This window comes from Eulemur rufifrons, chromosome 19, assembly GCF_041146395.1.
Source record: "Eulemur rufifrons isolate Redbay chromosome 19, OSU_ERuf_1, whole genome shotgun sequence".
NCBI lineage: Eukaryota > Metazoa > Chordata > Mammalia > Primates > Lemuridae > Eulemur > Eulemur rufifrons.
The window spans coordinates 109,403,216-109,420,461 of record NC_091001.1 but is presented as its reverse complement, the minus strand read 5'-3'; the positions used below and the strand labels follow the sequence as shown (position 1 = coordinate 109,420,461).

Below are 17,246 nucleotides of genomic sequence, written 5' to 3'. Positions count from 1 at the left end.
TTTATTGAGACATAATTCACGTATCATACAACTCATTTAAAGTGTACGATTCAGTGGTTTTGAGTATGTTCAGGGTTGTACACCACAACCACTAACAACAGAACATTTTCATCACTCCAAAAAGAAACCTTGTACTTATTAGCAGTCATGCATAATTACCCTAACCTCCCCAGCCCTATGCAACCACTAATCTATTTCATTCTCCACAGATTCGTGTATTCTGGACATTTCATATAAATGAGATCATACAATGTGTAGCCTCTCTGGCTTCTTTTGCTTCATTTCCAAGGTTGACAATTTAGTAGTTTTTATTCATTCAATAAGTATTTCTTGAGATTTACTACATGTCAGGCACTGTAGCAATACAGCTGTGATCAAGATAGCCACTCCGAGGCCGGGCGCGGTGGCTCACGCCTGTAATCCTAGCACTCTGGGAGGCCGAGGCGGGTGGATTGCTCAAGGTCAGGAGTTCGAGACCAGCCTGAGCGAGACCCCGTCTCTACTAAAAATAGAAAGACATTATATGGACACCTAAAAATCTATATAGAAAAAAAAAAAAAAATTAGCCGGGCATAGTGGCGCATGCCTGTAGTCCCAGCTACTCGGGAGGCTGAGGCAGTAGGATCGCTTAAGCCCAGGAGTTTGAGGTTGCTGTGAGCTAAGCTGACGCCACGGCACTCACTCTAGCCTGGGCAACAAAGTGAGACTCTGTCTCAACAAAAAAAAAAAAAAAAAAAAGATAGCCACTCCGTTTTCTGTTCTAATGAAGCTTTCATTTTAGTAGTGAAAAACATGCTATAAATAGATACAATAACTTTATGTAGTTGTAAATATTAAGATAAAATGATGCTGGACTGTGGCTTGCTGTGAAGGACAAATTAGAGGAGGTAGGGGAGAGCCTCTGGGAGGTAACCTTTGAACTGAGACCCAAATGATACAAAGGAGCTAATCATGTCACTATCTGAGGGCAGAACATTCCAGGAAGAAAGAAGAGCAAATACAAGGGGACTGTGAAGACTAGCTTGGCATATTGAATATGAGGTCCCTGGGAGATATTCTGGTAGAGATACCTAATGTCAGTTATGTAAATATAGGCTTGGAAGTCATTGGCATGTCAAAAAGATGAGAGGGAAGGTTATGAAGAATGAGATGGGGGCGAAGGAGAGAACTCTTGAACATCAACATTTAAAGGTTGAACAGAGGCAGCTGAGTGTGTGAAGGAAACTAAGGAAAGCCAGCAACATGGGATGAAAGCATGGAGTCACAGAAGTCAAGGGAGAAGTGCTCGAAGAAGCACATAGTTAGGGGTGATAAAGGCTGCCAAGAGAACAAGTAAGGTAAGGACTGACACCTGGAGTCCCAGCTACTTGGGAGGCTGAGGTGGGAGGATGAACTTGAGCCCTGGAGTTCAGGTTTTTAAAGAAACAGACACACGCACACACGCACACGGACTGAAATTGCTATTTGCACTTAGCAGTAAAGATAGTTTCAGAAGAGTGGTTGGTAAAAGCCAGATTGTAGTGAATTGAGCAGTGAGTGGAAGGTAAGGTAATAGAGGCAGAGTGTACATAGCTCTTAGGAAGCTAGCTAGGAAAAGAATAAAGTGGGAACTAAAGGAGATTACAATCAAGGAATTTTAATTTTGGGATGAGAATGACCATAGCCTTTTAAACTCTGATGGTAAAAGGCAGATGGGCAAAACAAATGTCCATGATATAGCGGTGTTCAGTTACTCAAAACTAGAGATTATATAGAATCATGATGAAAATACTCACCTTAGAAAGAGATATGTTTTATTGATATAGAAGAAATGGAAAGAGACAAAGGTGTGGGTAGGTTGGTAAATGAAGTTGAGAATGACAAAGGGACTGTGTATTTTTTTGATACAGATAATGACCCATGCCTCAAGTGAACAAGATAGACGGTTGGGAAATTCAGGAAAGGGGAGAAAGTTTGAAACAGTTGCTGTGGAAACTAGAAAAGAAAATTGAGCTAGGCACACTTAAGAGGCAACATCAAGGGCGATTTAAAGTGGAAAGCCAGGATATCTGTAATAATTAAAAATATATTTTTTTATTTTCTTAAAGTATAAGGTCAGGAATTCATTGTAGCTCTCATCTGCAGTTGTTTGATTTTCTTTATCAACAGCCCACTAGGAGGTAGGATCTCAATTTGGGGATGAACCCTTTTCATGTCTATCTCCTAGTAGACTGAGTTCCTTGAAGTCAAGATCCATGTATTAGGCATTTCCATATCCTAGGCACTTAATACAGTGCTTGGCAAATAGAAGCTGCTTAATGTTGAAAGAGTGAGTGAATTGTGAGCTAAAATGGTTGGGAAAAGGCGTCAAAGAAGGTGAAGGATTTGAAAAACAGGTGAGGTTTAACTTGAAGTATGCCTTGTAATCGCTGGAAATTATGGCTGTTTTATTAATGTAAGAAGAAAAGAGGCCGGGCGCGGTGGCTCATGCCTGTAATCCTAGCACTCTGGGAGGCCGAGGTGGGCGGATCGTTTGAGCTCAGGAGTTCGAGACCAGCCTGAGCAAGAGCGAGACCCCATCTCTACTAAAAATAGAAAGAAATTATATGGACAGCTAAAAAAATATATATATAGAAAAAAATTAGCCGGGCATGGTGGTGCATGCCTGTAGTCCCAGCTACTCGGGAGGCTGAGACAGTAGGATTGCTTGAGCTCAGGAGTTTGAGGTTGCTGTGAGCTAGGCTGATGCCACGGCACTCACTCTAGCCTGGGCAACGGAGTGAGACTCTGTCTCAAAAAAAAAAAAAAAAAAAGAAGAAAAGAAAACTAAGTACTGGTATAAAATATACTGAAATAACAAGGTGGAAAAAGGGACGGAAAGTATGAATAAGGAATCTATTTTTTGAATACATAATATGATCTTAAGATGACAGAATTTTGAAGTAATAATGGCTCTATACTTAAGTGCTAATTCTAAGCTATTACATAATCTGCATAACTGTTAGTTTACATTTTAAATATATTATAATTTAATCTTAACATTCAGAAGATTGAAGCTAACCTTTGGGCTTCTTGGATCTGTACCACCTCTCTCCAATTTTAACAATTGCAAAATCCCTGAGCTTCCAAGGATCATTTATCATCTTTTCCCACATTGACACTGTTCTTCCCTATCTTTGTAATTTTATAGAACTGTCGTCTGCCCCAAATTTTTAAGTGAATGCTGTCTCAAACATGTCATAGTTTAAGTTGTAAAAAAGTTTGAATTTATTGAGCTTGGATTTGGTTTTTTAATCATTTTTACTTCTCCCCTTGAATGTTTACAGTGGAGCTGGGCAGGAAGTGGGAAGATCATGTATTATTCTGGAGTTCAAAGGAAGAAAAATAATGGTAATTATTTTTGTAGCCGGGTTAATAGTATGGCTCTGTCTGCATTGGATGTTAGGTCTTTTCTAGTAGACTAATTATCTGTTTAGCTCCCAGAAAAATGTTATAGTGCGTGTAATTTATGCTGTAGAATGTTAATGAGAAAAACTAATACACATTTGTACTTAGTAATCTGACAAAAGAGTAAGTGAATTAAGAATATATATTCTCCAGCCTGAGCAAGAGCGAGACCCCATCTCTACTAAAAATAGAAAGAAATTATATGGACAGCTAAAAATATATATAGAAAAAATTAGCCGGGCATGGTGGTGCATGCCTGTAGTCCCAGCTACTCGGGAGGCTGAGACAGGGGGATCGCTTGAGCTCAGGAGTTTGAGGTTGCTGTGAGCTAAGCTGACGCCACGGCACTCACTCTAGCCCGGGCAACAGAGTGAGACTCTGTCTCAAAAAAAAAAAAAAAAAAAAAAAAAGAATATATATTCTAAGATTACAAAATTATCAACTAGATCTGCTGAACTATTGTTTCTTCAAAGTCTCTCTTCCACTCCTGGAGAGTTAAGCCAACCTAACTGCCCCATGCCCCAGTGAAAGGTCTGCCCCAAGAAAGAAAGAAACTGCCCTAAACGTGCAGAGCTCTAGCCATCCCCATGCTGCATGTGGTAATTGAGCCTTGGCTTGGGAGCTTGGGTACCCAATTAGCATTTAGGGCTTCTGGCCTCAAACAAGCACTCTGCTTCTCTAAGCCTAAAAGGTAGAGGGAGTAGAAAAGATGGTTTTTTTTTTTTTTTTTTTTTTTTGAGACAGAGTGTTGCTTTGTTGCCCTGGCTAGAGTGAGTGCCGTGGCGTCAGCCTAGCTCACAGCAACCTCAAACTCCTGGGCTCAAGCAATCCTACTGCCTCAGCCTCCCGAGTAGCTGGGACTACAAGCATGCGCCACCATACCCGGCTAATTTTTTCTATATATATTTTAGTTGGCCAGATAATTTCTTTCTATTTTTAGTAGAGACGGGGTCTCACTCTTGCTCAGGCTGGTCTCGAACTCCTGACCTTGAGCGATCCACCCGCCTCGGCCTCCCGGAGTGCTAGGATTACAGGCGTGAGCCACCTCGCCCGGCCGAAAAGATGGTTTCTAAGGAACTCATTAGAAAGGCAGTTCAGTGGCTCATGTTCCTTTGGTTCCTCTATTTTCAACTTTTCCCAATCTTAAAAGGACAGGTGTATGTCAATACAGTCATCTTTTTAGTCATTTATTATATTAATTTGGTAATAATGCCCTATAAAATAAGTAAATCTTTAATGACTGACTCTTAGGAATTTGTTCCCTAATGCCTTAAAATATTTAAATTACCATGATCAGGGAAGTTTTCCATTTCTAATTATTATCTTCTCACAATAGTCAGATCTGGTAGTAGTAATTCTATGAACTTTTAAAGTGCCCACCATCTTCTGATAATCAGAGTTCTTGAAAAAGAATTCATTTATTGTTAGAGTGACTACCAAAAGAATCTAGAAAGGCCGGGCGCGGTGGCTCACGCCTATAATCCTAGCACTCTGGGAGGCCGAGGAGGGTGGATCACTCGAGGTCAGGAGTTCGAGACCAGCCTGAGCAAGAGCGAGACCCCGTCTCTACTAAAAATAGAAAGACATTATATGGACAACTAAAAATCTATATAGAAAAAATTAGCCAGGCATAGTGGCACATGCCTGTAGTCCCAGCTACTCGGGAGGCTGAGGCAGTAGGATCGCTTGAGCCCAGGAGTTTGAGGTTGCTGTGAGCTAGGCTGACGCCACGGCACTCACTCTAGCCTGGGCAACAAAGTGAGACTCTGTCTCAACAAAAAAAAAAAAAAAAAAAAAAAAAAATCTAGAAAGATGTCTTGTATTTTTCATCATGTGACCCAAAATATGAGCTATATTTTTGTTTATAATTTGGGAAGGTAGAATTGTTTATGGCATATTTGTTACATTTAATAAAAATTGTGGTCCAAGTGCTAGTGTATGGAATCCATCTTGATTATGTGGGTGATGAATCAGTTATAATTATTGTCTATTTGCTAAATGAATTTTAACCAAATGTGCAGGAGATTGTGATCTTTTTTCCTGTCTCTTTCAGCTAGACTGTGGGATCCACCCTGGCCTAGAAGGAATGGATGCTCTTCCTTATATTGATTTAATTGACCCAGCTGAGATTGATCTCTTGTTAATTAGCCAGTAAGTTTTGTCTTTTAATAACAAGACTGTTTTTCAAGCACTTTTACTGTCAAGATCATTCTTGACCAGATTTTGAGATTTGGATTTTTTAAAAGTACAGTATTTTCTACTAGGAGGCATATTTCAGACATCTACATCAAAGCCATCACCGCACAGTGTCATCACAGGCTAGACAAGTGTTTACTATGAAAAACTTACCTACCTCTAGGTGTAAGCAGTGAATAAGTGGGAAGGAGATACCTGGAATTGTAAAACATGAGAACAAGAAAGCCGTTTTTCAGGATATCTCCTTGTGGTCATTATCTTGCACTTCTAAAAGCACTTCATTTAAAAATAGTGACTTGGTTCAACTTTATTTCACTGAAATATTTATTGTAATGCTAGCTGCCAAGAGTGTTTTGGGCATATTTTTCCCTCTCTAATTACACACTAATAAACTTTTTTACTGTTTTAAAAAAATTTTTAAATCTTTTTCCTATACTAGAACTGTATGTATTATTTCTTCCCTCGGCATATACCTACTTTGGGTTTTCTGGTTTTCTGAAAGTATCGGTATATAATTGTCACAGAATTTTTTTGTACGGTAAGCAACAGTTTCATTACATATAGTATCTGATGGATAATATTTTTTAAGAATTAATGCAATCTATTTGTTTCTTTTTAAGTTTTCATTTGGATCACTGTGGAGCTTTGCCCTGGTTTCTGCAGAAGACGAGTTTCAAAGGAAGAACATTTATGACTCATGCCACAAAAGCTATTTATAGATGGCTTCTTTCAGATTATGTCAAAGTTAGGTAAATTACTTTATTAGATTATACATGCATTTTGCTCTGCACGATACATAGAGTTCAAGATACAGACCATTTTGTGTTTTTGTTTTTAAATTTTAGAATCCTATTCCTTAAATTGAACATTTTGTGTTTTAAAATAAAGTGCTCTCTTTTTGTTCACAAGGATGTCCGTAATTTAGTCATTCACTAACAAAGTCATTAAATACATATTTTGTATCTAGCACCTTCCTGACCTTGAAGTCTTTATATAGTTTTTATGTCCTTTTTGATCTTTGTTCCATTTGTGTGAGCTTTAAAGTCATGATAGAAATACTCAACTAGCATTTCACAATTTTTTTGAAACTTGAAACCAAATACATTATATAGCATTATATACTGAATTCTTATTCTGGATTATTTCATCAGAGAAAATTGATTGTCTTAAAAAGTTCCCTGGGGGAGAGTTCTTATCAGTTCTAAGAGGAACATCTACTCTTCTAACAAAAAGTTTAGAGCATTTTTGTGATACTTACGACATAAATTATTAACTTTCAAAAGTTGACTGCTTAATATTCTGAGAGTAGCTAAAATTCTATTTTTATTCTTCATATGTAAATACAAAGGATTAGAAAAGTTATACTTACTTATATTAATACTAGTTAACACATATATAATGCTTACACACCAGGCACAGTCCTCAGTTCTTAATGTACATTAACCCATTTAATCTAAACACCAACTCATGATATAGGTTCTGTTATAAATTCCATTTTACAGATGATGAAACTGAGGCACAGAAAGTTTAGGTTATTTGCCTAAAATGGTCACAGTAAGAGACAGAACTGAGCTTTGAATGCAAGCTGTATGGCGCCAGAGTCTATGTCCTTAACCACTATTCTCTCCTGCTTTTTAGGAATTACATTAACATAATTTTCAGGAGAAAAGTTATGCTAGACTTTGTATAAAAATCTTTTCACATCTCAGTGGGAGAAATCTCTGCCGCAATTCAATGTATATGAATGTGTTATATCTCTCAGGAGTGTTGGGGCAGGAAAAAAGGTTGAAAAATGCTATTAGAGTATTTTGTCCTAATTTACCATGTGTATTACTTAAAATTGAGACTACTTTGAATTTAGTATCTTAATTTACTGTGTGCTTTACTTAAAATCAAATTTTATAGCTATTCACTTAAAAAATCTACAAAATGTCTGATTCTAAATAGCATAATTCATACAGTATATTTTTAAGAAATATCTTCATGGATGTCATCCACAGACAATTTCTTTGCGTTCAAAACTTAAAAAAATCTTATTAATTCTTTTTGCTGTCATCTTTCAAAATTTAGTAACATATCAGCGGACGACATGCTGTATACTGAGACAGATTTGGAGGAAAGCATGGACAAGATTGAAACTATCAACTTTCATGAAGTTAAGGAAGTTGCAGGAATCAAGTTTTGGTGTTACCACGCAGGCCATGTCCTGGGAGCCGCCATGTTTATGATTGAGATCGCGGGTGTGAAGGTACCTCTGGCTCTGGTGCTTTTCTCCCCCAAGAGAAATGAGTGCAGAGCTTTGTGCCATCAAGGAGTATTAAAAAAAATTCCCTAAGACTTGCAAAGTGTCAAAACACTGAAACATAAGATAAAAATAAAATTGATACTTTTTCCTTTTAAATATCATGATTCCTACCTCTATTATAATACTTTGTATATCAAGACAGAGAAAAGAGTAAAACAAGCATCTCAAGGAGTAGGTTCCCTGACACCCCATAGGATTTCCTTTTCAGTGTCCGTTAGAAAACCAATTAGGGAAGAACTGTCTTTGTGGCTGCATCCACTTAAAATTAGAGCATAATTTAGTATTCATGTCCTCTTGATGGCTTAATATTCACAGATAAGCCCCTGAGCAGAGTGTGCTGCAAGAGTGAGGGAGATTAATTAGGAAAGATCTTTGTTGCCATCCTTGATAGAAAAGCGGAATGGGAGTCTGGAACTTCTGAACGTGTGGGTGGACTAATAGGTTTCTTGACTCTAGAGCAACAGTTCTGAACTCTAGCTGCACATATGAATCACTCAGGGAGCGTTTAAAAAAATACCTATTGAATCAGAGTCTGGAGGTGTAGCTTGGCCTTTTTCTTTTCGAGTTTTGTAGGTGATTCTAGTGTGCAGCTAGAGTTGAGAACCAATACTGTAGTGTAATATTGTCCTGAATGTTTTGCAGCTACTCATACATTTGAAACTTTTACACATTGAATTATATAGTTTATCACTAAAGTACAATTCTTGCAATTTGTTCCAAGGCACAAAAAATAAGCAAGAAATAGTATGAATGCAGATCTGAATTTTCATTTGGAATTTGATGCATATTCTCTTATGATTTTATCTCCTGTTTAGACAGTGCTCCCATGTACCTCAGTGAATTCCTTTCCTTATCAGCATACCCCTTTTTTCTAAGAAGTTCAGAGCACTTCTCAAGTTTCTTAATAATACATAGGTTATTTTTGTGGGATGATTCTGGGAATGTATGATTCCCATTAATTAGATTAAATAATGGAAACACTGAATGGTTTAGTGACTTAACTAAGTTATACATTTTGAATTAGATACAAGCAATGCATCTAAATTTAATCAGTTTTAGTCGATTTTTTTAAGTTGTACTTTTAGATTTTATGAGCTTAATCTATTCACTAGCAAAGTGAAGCCTTCCACCAGTCCTGACTTTCTTGCTTTATCTTTTTCATAGCTTTTGTACACAGGTGATTTCTCAAGACAAGAAGATAGGCACTTAATGGCAGCAGAAATTCCTAATATTAAACCTGACATTCTTATCATTGTAAGTATTAATGTGCTGTATTGTAATTAATATAATGTGAGCAGAATTTTTTCTAGTGGAAAAAATATTTTGATCTTACTTTCATAATATGTTATTAGATATAAATTGATCCGGGTTTTTTAGTGTTTTTTTTTTTTTTTTGAGACAGGGTCTCACTCTGTTGCCCAGGCTGGCATGCAGTGGCATGATCATAGCTCACTGCAACCTCAAACTCCTGGGCTCAATCAGTCCTCCCACCTCAGCCTCCCAAGTAGCTGGGACAACAGGTGGGTGCCATCACACCTAGCTAATTTTTAAAACTTTTTGTAGAGATAGTCTCACTATGTTGCCCAGGCTAGTCTTGAACTCCTGGCCTCAAGCGATCCTCCCGCCTCAGCCTCCTAAATTGCTGGGATTACAGTCATGAGCCACTGTACCTAGCTGAGATTTATTTTTTTTAATCCTCAGAAAAAGTCATTATTTTCATGGTAACATACTTTAGAGCAGTGCTTCTTAAACTTTAATGTGCTTATGAATCATCTAATGATGTTGTTAAAATACAGTAAGCCTAGGCTTGAGATTCTGCACTTCTAATAAGCTCCCAGAGAATGCCAGTGCTGCTGGTCTGTGGAGCATACATAGTAAGGCTTTAAGGGATATTCCTAAACAGAAGTATAAGAAATAATATTTCTGATTTAAAAACTGGCTTATCAGAGGTAGGAGAAATATCCTTCCCCCTATCCGCTGTGGAAAGCAAAATGGTTAAAAAATAATGACATAGGGAAGAAGATACATTTTTGGACTATTTCTTGGTTCTATTTTCTAAAAAGTTCTTATTACTTAGATCTGAATTCTAGCACTCTTGTTTGCTCTTCTTTCCAATTAGTATAACAATATGTGTTCAAGTAAATGGCACGTTAATAGAAAAACGAATTACTTTGCTTCAGCATTTCGTTGTTAAACTTTTAGATTCTTTGGGATCATTGGTCTTAGTCTCACACTTCTGACATGTTATTTAGGAATCTACTTATGGGACCCACATCCATGAGAAACGTGAAGAGCGAGAAGCGAGATTCTGTAACACCGTCCACGATATTGTAAATAGAGGGGGCAGAGGTCTTATTCCTGTCTTTGCTCTTGGAAGGGCTCAGGAGCTGCTCTTGATTCTGGGTATGCTATTTCCCTTTTATCATTTTGTCAAGATAATATGGCCTTGGGTAAGTCATTCCCCTTTCTGGGCTTCAGTTTCTTCATTTAAAAATAGGGATTTGGTGCTAATAAGAACCCAGGGAAGCAGCAACTCACATACACTGCTGCTGGTTATACAAGTTGGTGTACTTTTCCGGTTACCCTCTGTATCAGAAATCTTAAAATGTGCACACCCTTTAACCAGCAGTTCCACTTCTGGGAAATAGTGAGATGTGTATAAAATTTTGTCAGTAAAAATATTCATCATTTTAGTATTTTTAAAGAAATATGTCAGTATATATCACATTGTAGGAAAAAATCATATTACAAATGAGCAATTACATACTTTGACATAATCTGTTAAGGAGACCAGAAAATTAGGGTTCAAAATTATATATACTCTGATTCTAGCTAGATAAAAAATATACACAGAAATGGCTGGAAGGATAATAAATCTGCATATTGGAAAAGTAGATGATTTCTTTTTTGTATTTTGTTTTTCTCCATTTTCCAAATACTTCAGTGAACATATATAACTTTTTGTAATAAGAAGCAAAAGGTGTCACTTTTTAGCCTCATTTGTACTTAATGATCCCTTCTAACTCACATTCTATGGTTCTGTTTGGGGAAGACACTCTTAAAGAGTAAACGAAGGTGCCTCGTGTATAGAGCCTCAATGTGCAGAACTAGAAATGATTGCCTCGTAAGCTCTTATTCTCAGTTCTGCAGTCTTGGTGATGATAAGGGTAAATAGAATCCTTGTTACACTGAAAAGGAAAACAAGCAAGGGAAGATGGAATAAATGGCCCCAGATCAAAAGCAAATCTATAACAGAGACATGACTTTCTGCAAGCTAAATTTTCTAAATCCTAATCCAGTCAAGTCTTTTGATCCTGGTTGGTTCTCCTTTCTAACTACAAGTCAAAAAATTAGTCCTGGCCGGGCGCGGTGGCTCACGCCTGTAATCCTAGCACTCTGGGAGGCCGAGGTGGGCGGATTGTTTGAGCTCAGGAGTTCGAGACCAGCCTGAGCAAGAGCGAGACCCCACCTCTACTAAAAATAGAAAGAAATTATATGGACAGCTAAAAATATATATAGAAAAAATTAGCCGGGCATGGTGGTGCATGCCTGTAGTCCCAGCTACTCGGGAGGCTGAGACAGGAGGATCGCTTGAGCTCAGGAGTTTGAGGTTGCTGTGAGCTAGGCTAACGCCACGGCACTCACTCTAGCCTGGGCAACAGAGTGAGACTCTGTCTCAAAAAAAAAAAAAAAAAAAAAAAATTAGTCCTTAGAAGTCTTGAAATGAAAAGTCTTCATTACCAATAATATGAAGAGCAAAGGCAATTAGGAAGGTGAAACAACCCACCATCAAATTAGGTTGCCAGATTTAGCAAATAAAAATATAGAACATCAAGTTAAATTTTAAGTTCAGATAAATAATGAATAATATTTTAGTATAAGTGTCCCAAATATTTAGTATATATTTTTATCTAAGAGTCTTTTGTTATCTGAAATTCAAGTTTCATTGGGCATTTGGTATTTTTATCTGACTACCCTATCATCAAAGCATGTATTATAAATCTTTTCATGAACCAGGACTGCTCCATGTAATTTGGTTGCCCTTTTTCCTTAAATTCTCCCTGGTAGTGTAGTATAATGGAAAGAGAGCAGCCATTCAAATCACTGGTTTCAAATCTTTTCTATGTTCTAGCCATATGACCTTGGGCAAATTAATCTTTTTTTTTTTTTTTTTTTAACTGTTGAAAATATACTCATAAAAATAAAAAAAAAAAAACAGGAGGTTATAATGTGATCTTGGAATGCAGTCTGCTTTATACAGTATATGAGAAATCTTAAGAGTATATGTTGAAAACTTTGACACCTTTAAAAATGTTAATTACATCTGAAAAAATCATGAACAGGATAAACCAGAGGACAAAGCAGGAAATGTATTTGTAATGTGGATGACAGAAAAAGTCCTTGTCCTTATACAGAATTATCACTTATACATGAAGTAGAAAAATAACATTCACACGCTATTCAACCTTTTTTTTAGTCTGTTTCCCTGTTTCCCAATTAATAAGATGGGAAATCTTCTTAAAGTTATATTGAAAACTAGAAATGATAAATGTAAATTACATACTGCGCATTTAATACATACCCTAAATGCAAGTGGACTTAGTGGAATTAAATGCTATCTTTGGGCCATACTACCTTTATAAAATTTTGGGATTTAATGCGGGTCCTCCCTTAAAATAAGCCTTTTGAAGTTATATTGCCCACTGCTATCATTATCAGAAACTATTTGGTTAGTAGTTTTTAAAAAACATAATAATAGGCCAGTCCCAATGGCTCACATCTATAATCCTAACACTTTGGGAGGCTGAGGCAGGAAGATTGTTTGACGCCAGGAGTTTGAGACCAGCCTGGCAACATAGCAAGACCCTGCCTCTACAAAAAATTAAAAAATTAGCCACGTGTGGTGGCATGTGCCTTCAGTCCTAGCTACTTGGGAGACTAAGCTGGGAGGATCACTGGAGCCCAGGAGATTGGGGATACAGTGAGCTATGATCACACTACTGCACTCCAGCCTGAGTGACAGAGTGAGACCCTGTCTCAAGAAAATATATATAATAATAGAGTAATATGACTATCCTTTTTTTTTTTTAAGTGTTCGAAATTGGTTTAACTCTTTGGCAGTCCTGTTTTGTAATTACCAGGTGATAGATCTGTTGAAATATTAATAATATGTTCTGATTTAAAACCATCACAGAATTTAGTGTCTCTGGGGTAATGTTATGGTCTGTTATTCAGTATAAACTTATACTGAATAATTTTTAAAAGCTTTCACATCTTTGGACTATGCTCACAGCATTTATCTTGGATTGTACACTGGTGTTTGGAAATAAGTTTTGGGTTTGTAAGTTTAAGTTAGTAAGGACCAGGCTAATTTTTCTTTAATTCTTTAAAAATTTAGTTATATACTTTATTTCTTGGTTGTCATGTGTTTCATTTATTATTTGAACTCATAGAAAACAGATGTTTGTTTCTCATCTAATCTCTCTAGATGAATATTGGCAGAATCACCCAGAACTACATGACATTCCGATATACTATGCGTCGTCTTTGGCCAAGAAGTGTATGGCAGTGTACCAGACGTATGTAAATGCAATGAATGACAAAATTCGCAAACAGATCAACATCAATAATCCTTTTGTTTTCAAACACATTAGTAACCTCAAGGTGAGTGTGGAGGAAAGAAAGACAAAGTTGGATAAAACACACATTAGGTGTTGGTAGGAAGAGGTTCCTATAATTGATTCTGTGGCTGAATCCTTCTTGCTGAAGTCTTACCTTTTTTGTAGCAGGCATCATTTTTCTTTAGGAATCAAAACTCTAGCAACTGGCATTCTTATTTTTGCGTAAATAAATTTTGCCACTTGCTCCAAGTCTCCATATGTTCTCAGTGTTTATAATTGCTAAATAACTTGGATCCCTTTTGCCATAGGAATAAAAAGTCCTAACAGGAAAAATATCTGTGTTATGTATGTTTACTTTTCTAGAGCATTCAATGAAATCTAGTTTTATTTAATGTAAAAAATATTGTTTTATTCAAACTGATGCTTTAATCATAATAAAATAATTTAAGTCATAAGTGGTCTTCCTGTTATAAATAGGCTTTGTTTGTAAAGCATATTTTTTCAGTTAATTGCTTAAGAATTAGAGCCAAATTCTCCCTAAAACAGTGATAAACCTTTTGATTAGATTTTCAGGCCAGCTAAAAATATTCATGAAGTACACAAAGCCATTGTGGGTCTTTAGGAATATTCCTTCAATGTCTATCTTGGGTGGGTAGAAACCCATTTGACTCTTGCTTTTACTTTTCTGCCTGCCTGCTAGGCCCTGAGAATGATCTAATGGTCCTGGTGGCCCCCTAAGTACCAGTAGAAGATTTTGAAGATCAGTATGAGCTTACCCCTTATCACTTTGTTTTTTTTATCATTCCTAGGCTAAAGTATTTAGGAAATTGGACTTAAAATGATTTCTAGTCTTGTCAAAGCCCTTTTAGTAGTGTGATTAATCTTTTATCTAGCTTTTTGTTATTCTTTAAAAATAAAGAATGCTTTGTCAGACCCTGATAGTTAACATGCTTTTACTATTCCTTTTTCTCTCTTAGAGCATGGATCATTTTGATGACATTGGTCCCAGTGTTGTAATGGCCTCCCCAGGCATGATGCAAAGTGGCTTATCCAGAGAGTTATTTGAAAGCTGGTGTACTGATAAGAGGAATGGCGTCATTATAGCAGGATACTGTGTAGAAGGGACACTTGCCAAGGTCAGTTATAGTCTCAAGCTATTATATTTTTCCTAATCAAAATCACAGAGGTGACAGTATCCTCACAAGTTTTTCCATTGAAGTAATTCTTTAAGTATTACAAGTTTTGATTTTAAAAAATGAGGATGGAAATAGATAGCTAGAGATGTGTGTAGGATGAGGAATTATGCAGACGCTGAATGGCCTAACAAGATTCCCCAGGCACACATTAAACTTTGAGAAGAGCTCATTTGATTGCAAATAAAGAAAAATGAATAGGAACCTATTTGAGACAAACACATTGAATACCTTCATGTAATGAAAAAGAGATTTACGAATATGTATTGTCTTAAAAAGCTGTAGAACGTGTTTGGGTTGATCTACCTAATTTCCTATTGGTATAAAAGTGGTTGATGTTAGCTATTAGGGATGTAGACATTGTAGAAAATATAAGCAAAGCTTTAAAGGCAATTTCTGAACGTCTAAGCATCACATTCTCATTCTCTTACCATTAACATCTATTTTATTTTTAAAAATGATTCCTCATTTTGATCATTTTTATTACTTTACCTTATTCTATAAAATCCTTTAGTGACAATACCTGCCATGTATTTAAAATAGATTTCCAGAATGGAAACACATCTGTCCTTTATACAGATCCTTCTATCTGGGAAATGACTTTCTAGATCAGGAGAGTAGTTGGGAATACAGGTTTATCTTTCTAAGCATAAGAATCATAATTTTCATTGCCAGTACTCCAAATACATTGAGTTCTAGTTAATCTGCTTACTTTCCTTATTAAATGTTTGCTTTACCAAATAAAATAAGTATTTGTTATTTACTAAGTCAGTAGTGTTAGAATGATTTTTGTGCTGAAGTTCCTAAACTTAACATAAGAGGTTATGACTGCATGAAAAAAAAGAAAATGTATCTTTTATTTTCTAATTGGATAGTTTATTTGTTTTGCTTTGTTATTTTTCTTTATTTTTAACAGCATATCATGTCTGAACCTGAAGAAATCACTACCATGTCTGGACAGAAGTTACCACTGAAAATGTCTGTTGATTACATTTCTTTCTCTGCTCACACAGATTACCAGCAAACCAGTGAATTTATCCGTGCTTTGAAACCGCCTCATGTGGTCAGTCTGTGAATTTGATTTATAGTATTAAACGGAAAAAAAGCATACCCAAGAAACCACAAAGCAGCCAGTTCACAAATCAAGCATCACCCTCTGTTAATGTAGCACTTTATGAACAGAGCATTTGTATTTGCACTTGGATTTTACCTTTATAGCTCTCTTTTGAATTAGGCAAGCTACACACTTTAATTTTCTCCATTTTACACTGACTCTTATTCAGACCTACCAACCCCAATTCTAGTTGTTTTTTCTATTATTTTCTGTTGCCTCTCCAATAATTTAAGAGCAAGACTTTGGAGTACAACTGCTTGTTTTGAATCCCAGCCCCTTCCGTAACTTGCTGTGCAATCCTGGGCAAGTTACTTAATCTGTCTGTACTGTATTTGTAAGTAGGAATAGGAATATCTCATAGGTTATTGTCAAATGAGAGAATGTATTTCTAAAGCACTTAATATGGTGCCTGGCATGTAGTAAATGCTTAATAATAATATCAAATAGGCAGTGCAAGCATAATTTGGAGAAACAAGAAAGATTAGTCATGTAATAGTAAAACCTGAAAATTTAATAGATATGAAATACATAGTTCTTTATTGGTATGACTTATTTATATTTTTAACTTTTATGTAATATGAAAGTAACAAATACATTTTGATGGGATTGGAAAGAGGGGTAAGCTGAAAAAAATATATATTTTTAATTAGAGAAACACTAATGAAATTTGTCTATAGAAAATAGGTAAAGTACCCTTTCTGAATGTATTGGAAAGTAGCTTAGAGGAAATGACCTTTTGTTAGGTTTTTTTGCTTGTTGCTTTCCAAATATTTTTAACTGTGGTAAAATATATGTAACTAAAATTTATAGTTTTAACCATTTTTAAGTATACAATCCCATAGCATCAATTATATTCACAATGTTGTACAGCTATCACCACTAGCTATTTTCAAAACTTTTCATCACCCCAAACAGAAACTGTACCAATTAAGCACTAACTCCCCATTCCCTCCTCCCTCCAGCCCCTGGTAACCTCTAATCTACTTTCTGTCTCTGAATTTGACTATTCTGGGTCTCTCATATAAGAGGAATCATGCAATACTTAAGATATTTTCAGGGTTCATCATGTTGTAGCATGTATTAGAACTTCATGCCTTTTGTGGCTGAATCATATTCCGTTGTCTGTTTACCACATTTTGTTGATCCATTCGTCTGTGGGTACATGCTTGGGTTGTTTCACCTTTTGGCTAGTGTGAAGTGGTATCTCATTATGGTTTGATTTTCATTTCCCTAAAGACTAAAGATGTTGAGCATGTTTTTGTGTACTCTTTTGTTAGGTTAAGTCCCTTCTAGCATGATAGTCCTCAGGGGTACTTGCCATAGGCCCTTTAACAAGCAGGTTCTTAGCGGAGCAAATCACTCACCTATTCCTAGCATTGTAGCATACAGAG

General features: G+C 36.3%; 1 protein-coding gene across 2 annotated transcripts in view; it reads left to right on the top strand.

The window, feature by feature from the left end:
- CPSF3 (cleavage and polyadenylation specific factor 3) overlaps positions 1-17,246 on the top strand; it is a 39,684-nt gene that overhangs the window by 2,074 nt on the left and 20,364 nt on the right. Inside the window, exons 2-10 of one of the 2 annotated variants that reach the window (XM_069493894.1) lie at positions 3,306-3,369; positions 5,480-5,577; positions 6,243-6,371; positions 7,821-7,870; positions 9,092-9,181; positions 10,180-10,330; positions 13,416-13,591; positions 14,526-14,684; positions 15,658-15,804. In XM_069493894.1, coding sequence (XP_069349995.1) covers positions 6,320-6,371; positions 7,821-7,870; positions 9,092-9,181; positions 10,180-10,330; positions 13,416-13,591; positions 14,526-14,684; positions 15,658-15,804 — 825 coding nt within the window. In that variant the 5' untranslated portion in view covers positions 3,306-3,369; positions 5,480-5,577; positions 6,243-6,319. Of the gene's footprint in view, positions 1-3,305; positions 3,370-5,479; positions 5,578-6,242; positions 6,372-7,692; positions 7,871-9,091; positions 9,182-10,179; positions 10,331-13,415; positions 13,592-14,525; positions 14,685-15,657; positions 15,805-17,246 lie in introns of both variants that reach the window. The other variant, XM_069493893.1, reaches the window with a different exon arrangement.